Genomic DNA, 10,002 nt, shown 5'->3' on the forward strand with positions numbered 1-10,002 from the left:
AGCCTTATCCGCACGCATTGCGAACAAGGCTAACTAGCCTTCCTGCGCCCTTATCCGTCCCCCAGCAATTGCCCCAGCGCCCCAGCTCGACTTCATGCCTCTCCTCAACGTCCCCGGCATCCTCGGCAACGTCCCCCGACGGCCCATCACTGCCGCCCGCCCCGCCCCGCCAGATCTCCCCCGCGATCCAGATCGCTCCCACGTCATTCCCCACGCGAGCCGTGCCTTGCCCGCCGTTCCGGCCCATCGGACATCCCGCCCGCAGGCGCGCGCCCGCCGCCCTCGCCGCCCTCGCCGCCGCCCTCGTCCTCGCCGCCGCCGCCCTTGTCCTCGCCGCCGCGCTCGCTCCGACTGAGTAGCACACCGACTGTAGAGACCGCACCCCGCGTCACGCGCACACGCGCGGTGCTTAGCGCGCCGCCCAGGTGTGTCGGACATCCCGCCTGCAGGCGTGCGCCCGTCGCCCGTCGCCCGTCGCCCTCGCCCTCGCCGCCGCTGCTCTCTCTCGGACAGTGTAGTACATTGACTGTAGAGGTCGCGATCCGCGTTACGCTCGCGCGTGCGGTGCTTAGCACGCCGCCCAGGCGCGTCGGACATCCTGCCCACAGGCGCGCGCCCGCCGCGCTCCCGCCACGCTTTGCCCCCTCTCTCGCACCCATCGCGCCCGCCGTTATTGCTCTGATTGTACAATAAATCACTAGTAGAAAGGTCCTATGTAATGCATAACACCCTGCTCGTCAACGACAAGTAATACTCCGCCAGCATCCGGCGCTTAGAGCGCCGCCTCCCGACGCCGCCGCCGTCCACGCGACCCCCTTCCTCGTCGACGTCACCGCTTGCTCTCGTCTGCTTCGTGTACGTGCCATGTAGGTGTATACTGCTCGTGCTTTCCCTGCATTTTCCTGCTGGTATCGCACGCTCTCATGACTACTTCTGTGAATGCTCCCACGCTGGCTCACATTTTCTCAAGAGCGCTGATGGGCACCTTTCACGCGACACCCTCCGGCTTTAGCTCACCACGCAAGCCTGTTCTATGGTATACGAAGGGGTACAGGTACGAAGGTGTGCTCAGAGTCAACCTGCCGGTGAACGTGCATTCGTGTCGCTGAACTAGGCGCCCTCGCCGCCGCTGTCTTCACTGGAGTCCTCGATGGTCTCCGGACTGATGGGGCCCTTCTTCCTGGTGCCGGAGGCCTTCTTGTTGTTCAGAAGCTGGACGCGCGTCGCCTCCTTCCTCTTCTCCCACTCCGCATCACTGAGCGCAATCCAGCGGCACGGACGATGTTCTCCATGAAGCGCAGCGTGCGCGCGCTCCAGCTGCTCGATCTGCTTGAAGTCGCTGGGATTCGTTCGAATAGGGGGCGGCTCCGTCCAGCCTATCAGCTCGACACCGTACTTACAAACGATGTCACGCTCGTAACGCGCCCACACCATGTTCGGTATGTTGTCGTTTGTGATACCGCGGGCCAGGAGGACCTCACCTATGACGAGCAGATTTTGTCAGGTTCATGAGGTCCGGATTCGCGCATCCAGACTCACGCAGCCCTTCATTGATCTTCGCGCGGATCTCTGCTTTGAGAAGCGTCGAACGCTTTCCATTGGTAAGTTTGAGGACACCTGTGAAGGACCGTGAGTACATGCTAACCACCGGTATATTGTGTCCCACAGAGTATATGCCGTCGCATACATACCCGCTATACCAAGCATCGCGTAAGCCTCGATCTTCATGGCCATGTCGTCGGGTGTGCATTTGAACAAGTAGATGCACGCTTCTTTGACCTTTGGTGTAGCAACCGTGCGTATGGCCCAATTGTCTTGCACATCGCCGCGCGTTAGGAGTGACAGGTATTGACACCCGGTGCGTTGGGCCAGGCCGTCCATCTGTCACCGATGACATCCGCGCCCCAAAGGTCAGTCTGTGCATATAGAAACGAAAGTGCTTCGTTTGACTCACCTCGGGATCTATGCGCGTCATCGTCCCTTCAATGTCATGTGCGTTATGCTTCCCTGTGACCCGTCGAGCAGGCGCCGACGTTGCGGCAGAATCCTCCTGGAGTTTTGCAAGCAGCTTCTCCTTCTCTTCGTCCGACAAATCCTTCCAGTCCGTCAATGACAGCTCCTCGGACAGGTGCGTGAGTGTCTTCCGTCCATCACCCGTGTTTCCTGCATTGGCTCCTTATTAGTCACGGTCATGGGCATCAGGCAGCACAGCGTCCGAGGCTACTGACCTTCTTCTTTTCGCTTCTGGGCCAGGTTATGGAGAGCTGCGTTGAACAGGCTCTTCCGACGCTTCGGAGCGAGAAGCTTCCCGCCACAATACAGCTGCGATGCGACCCACTGCGGCGATCTGCCAGGGGTTGGGCATGACACGGTGAGTCTTTCATGCTTCCAGGCTGTTGTTGCCGCCCGAACTGACCGTTTGTAGTCCTTTGCCAGCTGGAAAATGGCGACCTGCACTTTAGCCCGTTCAGCGTTGACAGCTTCCCACATAGCAGCAGTGTTCTTGCGCGAGTCGCGCCGCTGCTCGGTTGTTGCCTTAGCTCGGCTTGCTGTCCGGGCCATGGGGGTGGATCGCAGCGAGCACGTCTTCCGAGCGGGTATTTTCAGAGCAGAAAAATGGTACAAGTGCAGGAGGGGGCGGGGATAAGGGTCGCGAGGTTTAACAACCCGCAATGCGCTGCCAGGGGATCGGGGGTATGTTGTGTTTGTGGCGTACAGTAGCACGTGATCCCTGTGCATCGAGGGCCTGAGCCCGTCGTTCGAAGATTTGTGCCCTATATCTAGTCCTCCCAATAATGCGAACCCTCCCAATCCGTCGTTTGCAACCCCTCCTCCCATTCACCATCTGGCGACCTCTCCCGTCGACTAGGACCAGCCACCGTCTCCAGCTCTGAGTCATCCTCCACCGGGTCGACCACGTTCATCGTGCTTTGGACCTCTGACGAGACGTCGTCTAACAGGAGCCAACGAAGCCAGTAGGCATCAAACTCCTTCAGTCCGGCTTCAAGGAATAACGGGCCCCAGTCGTCAGCATGAAAGTTCAGGGCATGCGCGACCTGCGCGCACTGCGTGGCGTCGGCTTGTATGTTGACAAGGTGGCTATACACGCGCTCACTGAAGCCGAACTCGCGCAGGGCTGCGGCGGGAACACCCTGCGCATCGGAGTCAGGCTGCTGGGTGTAAGGCGGGGGTAAGTCGTTGATCAGTTCGTGCTGAGTCTCGTTGACGCTCGCTGGCCTCCGAGATGCTGATAAATCAGCGGGTTGCAGCATTGGGGAGGTCGATGGCACCGCCGGAGGGTTTGTAGCATCGAGCTCAACAGGAGCTATGGGCGGAGGTAAGCGAGCGAACGAAGCATCAAATAAACCGACCACAGGCGTCGATCTGAACACGAAGCCCGCACCTGCCACTTGGGATGCCTCAAAGTACTCCGAACCAGAGTCAGACTCGGAGACCAGGCCAGAGTCGGCATCCTCATTTGACAGCGCTGAGGACCCACGGGCAGGAGTGATCGGCGAGGGCGAAATAGGAGATGGGCGGGTATCATTGGCACGCAAAACGGTGAAATCCCAGTTCCGTAGAGGCCCAGTCATGACTCTACTCGGCTCTGGAGATGAACCTCCGCGCGAACCAGCTCGTGGAGGGTCCGCGATCGAGGATGTGACGGTGCGCAGGGTTGTTGACGTGTTGCGGGAAGGACGGCGGGTGGTGACGGTGTCAGGGAGACCCATAGCAGGTGCGTCGCGCGCAGGGGTACTGTTCGAAGCAGCAAGAACGTCCTGTGCTCCAGAGGCCAGAACGTTATGGGAAGTGGCCGGGGTGGCACGCGAAGAGCTCAGCGTGACACGTGGGGAGGCGGCAGCACGGACAGCACGCGAGGGAGTGGTGGGGAGGGCGTGCACAGACTCATTAGACTCCGCAGGGTGCGCAGGCACGTTGGGTGCACTGTGTGTCGCACCGTCATGCACAGCATGTGAAGGTGCGGGGACAGCGTGCGCGGACTCTGCGGGAGGCGCACAACGGACGGCGCGCGCGGACTCTGCGGAGGGTGCAGGACGGACGGCATGCGCGGACGGTGGGGCACGCGAGGACGTGGCAAGCGCGGGGCGTGAAGAGCCAGCGGGGCTGGCATACAAAGAGACGACGGCAGGAATGGAACCCGGTGAAGAAGCAAGCTCAGGGGGGCGGGAGGGGGCGTCGCAGGTGGTATCTGCAGAGGCGGAGGAAACCTCTTCTCTATTCGTGTGGTTGGCTATGGGTACTCGTAGTAAGCGACGGCGACACATCAAGGTCATCAATGTACTCACGGCCGTGGTACCCTTCCGCATAATGAACGGGATTTCCAATGAGACGACGAGTCTGGCGGTCGAATGCATACCCTAGCCCCGGCGTGACTTGGTCGAGCCTGTCATGATAATTCATGATGTGAGGAACGGCTAGTTCCTCTCTCACGATGCGTTGTAGCTTTCCTAGGACCGCCTGATAGCAAGGATGCTGGACGACTTGTCGTGTGCTTACGATCTCCAAATCGATCTTGTCCGGGTGTAAGGGCGTAGACGGAGGCCACTCGGGGCGTATTGCGAAGCCAATGAACAGCGTATCTGCGAGACGGGAGACTCCGACAGCCTGAAAATTGTTTGTTTGGTGGGCACGCAGTGAAGCGGCGGCGGGATGGCACTTACTGCATCCCTGATATCGTCCATGCCCTCCCGATGTGCGAGATGTCGATCGTTTATGCCATGGCAGAACTGGGAGTGCAGCAACCTCCCGGTATGGAGTTGCTCGTTGTTATCTTTGTGGACATCGTGACGACGGCGGAACCGTTCAAGAGAGAGGTCGAGGGGGGTAATTGTGCCAGGCTGAGATGCTGCATACGCACGAAGCGCGGCGGGAGCATACGAAACTCTGCTTGCGTTGCTTTGGCTCATAGTGTGTCGTTGTTGGTGATGACTGAGATACTAGAGGTATATAGCAAGTTGCGTGTGGGCTTGAGCTTGGGGAAGTGGGATACAAGAGTAAGGGTAAGGGAGACGCACCAGCCTTTGAACGAGCACAGCGATGAGACGCGCGCACAGTTGTTTGTGTTCGGCGCACCGCGATCGAGAATGCGGGGTAGAGCACGGCGGCTCGAATGCGCGCACAACTTGAATGCTCGACTGCACTGCAACAACCCGTGCGAGTGACCAGTCTGCTGCTTGTATGCGAGTCCGTCAGTAATAAGCAACTAGTACTAGTAGTCTGCGGAACAGAAAGCGAATAATAATTGTACAAGGAGCATACGTGAACGGAATGCACGAGTGGCGGCGTCAGGATAGCACTACTAGTAGTCTACAGTGGCAGCCCTTCCAATGTCTCTGTCAACCTTACCATGTCTTCGTTCAAAGCGTCGTTAGCATGCACGTCGTCCAGATCGCCATCCTCTCCATCCTCCATAGCTCCTTCGTGTCGTCCACTGAGACTATCCGTTCCGGGTACGGAGGGCTCGGATTTGTCGCTGGCAGCGGACGCATGTGCCGAGGTTTTGTGGGTGGTAGCCTGCCAAGCAAGCACAAGGTCTCTACCGCGTCCAACTGGGACTCCTGGCGTACGCGTTCCCGTGTATCCTGGGAGGTCATAGAGGGCGCGAAGTCGAGCAAGGAGCGTGTCATGGATTCGTGAACGTGAACGGTAGGTGGCAGTGAGCTCCCCGGCAAGACATGGGTCGGTGGGCATGGTCGTTCGGATAGCGGCTTCGTACTCAAGACGCTCTACAACTATCGACGTGTGCAGACGACGTGCCTCCACGTGGATGCGTTGCATCTCCTTCCGCGCGCCAAGGACCTTGAAATACATCGACGTCACCTCCCGATTGCGTTGCTTTGTCCACGGAGCGGATGTGATGTCTCGGTCTGTGTATGAATGACGCAAGAGCTCGAACTCGGAGATGAACGTGTATGTAACGACGTCCTTCCACAAGAGTTGTGGCGCGGGGGGCTTCATCTGCAAGGCGAGTCGGTTGTACTTGTTCAACGCTGACCGGATGGCTTTCCCGCGCGCCTTGAGAGCTTTCCCGATCGACGTACGCATCTTGTAGCCTATTCCAGACGTATCAGCTCCGGAGAAATGGAAAGGAAGAGTCGCATACGCACCCATGCCTGTCATGTTCGCCTTCGTGAGCTCCAGAAGACGTTGAGCGACGAGCTGTTGGACCCTATCAAGGGCATTGTGGAATTCTTGATGCCGCATGTATCGCATGGTCTCCTGGTACTTCGGATGCTGCGGCGTCCACGGAGCGTCGACTGCAAGCTTCTGCTCCAGGTCTCCAACAGCCTGTATTGCGAGCGCCGCTTTATGGAACGCGGTGCGACGAGCCGCCTCGAGGCGATTTGTGGCGCGAACATCGGCCTCGTAGCCAAGCTCGCTGTCGTGTGTGGTGACCCACTCATCACGTACGGAGGTGAGCTTCTCGCTGAGATGATCAGATGAGTAACAACCTTGGGTAAAAACGGATAGTGGAGGGCGCACTCAGCTTGGTCGCGCTCGAGCAGAGCGCGGACATACGCAATCTCGAGGACACGCACGTCTGGCGGCGCCTTCAACTCCTTGAGGTAGCGGCGCTCCATCTCGATCCATCCCTCAATGGTCTGGTCGGAGATCCCCAGCTCGGACTTCAGTTTGTTGATCTCCAGTGTGTAGTCGCTGATGATCTTCAGGCATTGCTTGTAGTTATTGAAGAGAAATCGACCTGTATGTTGTGAGCCCACCGCAACAATGCAGACCGTTAACACGCACCTAGCTCAGTGTACTTGTCATTGTCCCACTGCTGGAAATGCAAGTCGATGAACTGCATCCAATGGAAGCGGCTGGCGTATCGTATAAGTCGCGCAACAGTGTTCGATGCGGAGAAGACCCGCTCCATTCCTTCAAGGTCTTCGATGCCGAATTCGATGAGGTAGAGCGGATGGTTATGCAGCTGGCAGAGGCGGTTGTGCGCGTACCCGTGGAAAGCACATACCACGAACCGCATGCGAAGCTCCGCGGCCCTCGGCCCGACGAGCTTGCTCGTATTGACGGTTTCCTTGAAGCTGCACGCGATGTCGTAGCCAATGCCAGAGTCGTCGCCGTGGACGTCCAGGAGAAGGTCGACCATGGCGAGCGGGTATTTGGCACTAGGGATAGATCAATCAGTATACAGCAGCAGAACATAGCGCTCAAGGGCTACATACAGCTCGCCGCTATTGACCATTTCACAGAGCTTCTGAATGAGACCGTGCCGGCAAGCGGCGACAAACATGCCCGTTGTCTCGTAGATCTTGAGGGCCCGTTGGTTGTTTTCCTCCGCGCTGGCCTTCCAGTTTTTCGTACAGGAGCTCGGGGACGTCTGGCCATCCGGTGCATCCCCAGGCGCGTCCTCCGATATCCAAGGGGCGTCGTCTTCATCAGAAGATGCATCCTACATGGACGATAGAGTGAGTAGATAAAACAGTAGGTCATGAGGGTGGTAGTACACACCGTATCGCGAGCATCGTGTGTGTCAGTCGTCTTGGTCGTCTTGGACGGAGTACGGCGCTTAACCTCGTCCTTGAAACGGTCCACCTCAGTGCGCGACAAGACGTAGCTGCTCTGAAATACGCGCTCGTCCGCCGAGCCCGCGCTGGCTATACGCTTTGCTGAATTGTTCCCATCCATAGCAAAGAGGCGAGCGGGGGAAAGCTCGGGCTCGCCCTCAACCTGTGAACCAATGTCAGTACTGAGGAAACACCTCGGAAAGCAGCACGCACACGAGCGGTACAGCATGGACATGTATTACGCATGCGCCACTCCGTGCCCGTGGGCCCGAGCACTATGTCGACTTGACCTTGAACGTAACGCAGAATGCTGAGGTATGCATCAAACGCCGTCGACAGATGATCGCGAGCGGCGCTGCTATAGTTCACCTATGGTAATCGAGTTATGAAGTGTATACATCAACCGTAAAAGCTACGTACACCGTTGAGGTCACACAAGGTTCGCGTTAGGGCTTGAAATCCTAGTTGTGCGTGGTGGCGCCGTAATCGATGATACAGCTCAAGTGTTTGCAAGCTGATGGCGTACTCCGGAGATACAGGAGAGCACCCGAGAAGCCCACGCTGTATGAGAGCAACGTTGGCTAGCTCGTCCTTCTGTTGGTGTATCTTGAGGGAAGGGTTCCAGGCTGGGATGGCATACCATGCAGTAACAGACGGGGGAGAGGAATCGTGAACACATACCGTGGGTATAGACAGCGCATACGGTGAATTCAGCTCCTCCTTCCTCAGAAGAAGATGGCCGTGACTCCTCTGCAGCACCGTGCTTCCATGCCATGTACGCCTTGACGAGCTCTGGTAGCTGCGAACACCAGGCCTCATGGGATGCTCGAATCCTTTCCCGACGGGAACGTTTTGGAGCACGGTGTCGCTTTGAAGTGGGCCTGGATAGATACGTGTCATCCATTGGGGACACTGGGCAGTGAGATGGTAAGACTTACGGATTGAACACATGGATTATCGCCGCACGAGCAGCATCTGCGTACTCCCCGCCCTCATGAGAGAGCGCCGGAGCTTCCTCGTCGACATCCGAGGACCCATCGTCACCGCCGTAAATCTCAGCGTGAGTGGGAAGAGAGGAGTCGTCGGGTTCAGCGCCATTTTCGGTCGCAATTAGGTTCAGTGCTGCCCGAGAGCTCGCCGGCATGCCTGTGAAAGACTCACGTCAACGCCGGCGCCCATCTATCACCCAGCCCCGTGTTACGTACCAGAAAGCGCTTCCTCGCGTTCTCCCAGCAACCTGTTTCGTTCATCGTTGATAGCTGAGATGGACTTCAGCTGTCTCATTTTCCGCGGAACGTCTTCCTCGCCATCTGAGGCGGCATGTTCGATATCGCGTATGCTCTGGATTTCACGCGCGCGGACCTTTTGCACTCGATGGCGTTTCATTTGCTAGTTGTTGTGCAGGTTTCTAGAGCAAGGGCCTGTGGGCGTGGGGCGACAGATACTCTCCGTAACACCGTGCATGATCTGGTCCCAGCTAAGCGCCAACCGCGACCGGGCGGTAGTGCTATAAGCGCCCATCGGTGGATGAGCGCGATGCTCTGCAAGCGAATAGGCTTCCTAGACCTATCAGCAGTCGGAACGTATGTATATATGTCATTGAGATACATGACTGCGAAGCTCGAAAGTGATGCGAGCAATGGGGAAGGTGCGCGGTGGGCGCGCACCTGTGGGCGGGATGTCCGACGCGCCGGAGCGGCGGGCTAAGAACCGCGCGCGTGAGCATAATACCTGGCGCGGTCTCTACATCTAATGTACTACACAGTCAAAGCGAGAGCGGCTGCTACGAGGGCGAGTGCGAGGACCGCGGCGAGGGAGAGGACCGCAGCGAGGGCCGTACGCGCGCACACCTGTGGGTGGTATGCCCAACGCACCGGGGCGGCGGGATGGGCACCGCGGACGTGAGCGTGGCGCGGGGCGGGACCTTTACAGTCAGCGTGCTACACAGCCCGAGCGAGCGCTGCGGCGGCGAGCGCGAGCGCGAGGACGGCGGCGAGCGTAGCGGGCGCACGCCTGCAGGCGGGATGTCCGACACACCTGGGCGGCGCGCTAAGCACCGCGCGTGTGCGCGTGACGCGGGGTGCGGTCTCTACAGTCGGTGTGCTACTCAGTCGGAGCGAGCGCGGCGGCGAGGACAAGGGCGGCGGCGGCGAGGACGAGGGCGGCGGCGAGGGCGGCGAGGGCGGCGGGCGCGCGCCTGCGGGCGGGATGTCCGATGGGCCGGAACGGCGGGCAAGGCACGGCTCGGCGTGGGGAATGACGTGGGAGCGATCTGGATCGCGGGGGAGATCTGGCGGGGCGGGGCGGGCGGCAGTGATGGGCCGTCGGGGGACGTTGCCGAGGATGCCGGGGACGTTGAGGAGAGGCATGAAGTCGAGCTGGGGCGCTGGGGCAATTGCTGGGGGACGATAAGGGCGCAGGAAGGCTAGTTAGCCTTGTTCGCAATGCGTGCGGA

At 59.1% G+C, this 10,002-nt stretch overlaps 5 protein-coding genes across 5 annotated transcripts; all 5 read right to left on the reverse strand.

Annotated features, from left to right (window-relative positions):
- Nucleotides 1-1,110: 1,110 nt before the first annotated feature.
- On the reverse strand, nucleotides 1,111-2,562 carry TRAVEDRAFT_43050 (uncharacterized protein; the record flags this gene model as incomplete). The annotated part of the gene is made up of 6 exons (XM_008035565.1): nucleotides 1,111-1,481; nucleotides 1,540-1,617; nucleotides 1,692-1,881; nucleotides 1,955-2,163; nucleotides 2,229-2,347; nucleotides 2,417-2,562. 6 exons carry the CDS (start codon nucleotides 2,560-2,562, stop codon nucleotides 1,111-1,113), a joined length of 1,113 nt encoding a protein of 370 aa, XP_008033756.1.
- A 2,766-nt stretch (nucleotides 2,563-5,328) lies between these two features.
- TRAVEDRAFT_112714 (uncharacterized protein) lies at nucleotides 5,329-6,267 on the reverse strand (the record flags this gene model as incomplete). Its single annotated transcript, XM_008035995.1, has 2 exons — nucleotides 5,329-6,074; nucleotides 6,129-6,267. Coding segments are annotated over 2 exons (885 nt in total), but the record flags the coding sequence as incomplete, so codon positions are not given.
- Nucleotides 6,268-6,503: 236 nt separating this feature from the next.
- Nucleotides 6,504-7,144, reverse strand: TRAVEDRAFT_99680 (uncharacterized protein; the record flags this gene model as incomplete). The annotated part of the gene is made up of 2 exons (XM_008035996.1): nucleotides 6,504-6,724; nucleotides 6,772-7,144. Coding segments are annotated over 2 exons (594 nt in total), but the record flags the coding sequence as incomplete, so codon positions are not given.
- Nucleotides 7,145-7,198: 54 nt separating this feature from the next.
- On the reverse strand, nucleotides 7,199-8,415 carry TRAVEDRAFT_101463 (uncharacterized protein; the record flags this gene model as incomplete). Its single annotated transcript, XM_008035997.1, has 5 exons — nucleotides 7,199-7,432; nucleotides 7,492-7,710; nucleotides 7,761-7,916; nucleotides 7,968-8,173; nucleotides 8,229-8,415. Coding segments are annotated over 5 exons (1,002 nt in total), but the record flags the coding sequence as incomplete, so codon positions are not given.
- Nucleotides 8,416-9,487: 1,072 nt separating this feature from the next.
- On the reverse strand, nucleotides 9,488-9,916 carry TRAVEDRAFT_43052 (uncharacterized protein; the record flags this gene model as incomplete). Its single annotated transcript, XM_008035566.1, has 1 exon — nucleotides 9,488-9,916. One exon carries the CDS (start codon nucleotides 9,914-9,916, stop codon nucleotides 9,488-9,490), a length of 429 nt encoding a protein of 142 aa, XP_008033757.1.
- Nucleotides 9,917-10,002: the final 86 nt, after the last annotated feature.

This window comes from Trametes versicolor (assembly GCF_000271585.1).
Source record: "Trametes versicolor FP-101664 SS1 unplaced genomic scaffold TRAVEscaffold_2, whole genome shotgun sequence".
In the NCBI taxonomy this organism is placed as follows: Eukaryota; Fungi; Basidiomycota; class Agaricomycetes; order Polyporales; family Polyporaceae; genus Trametes; species Trametes versicolor.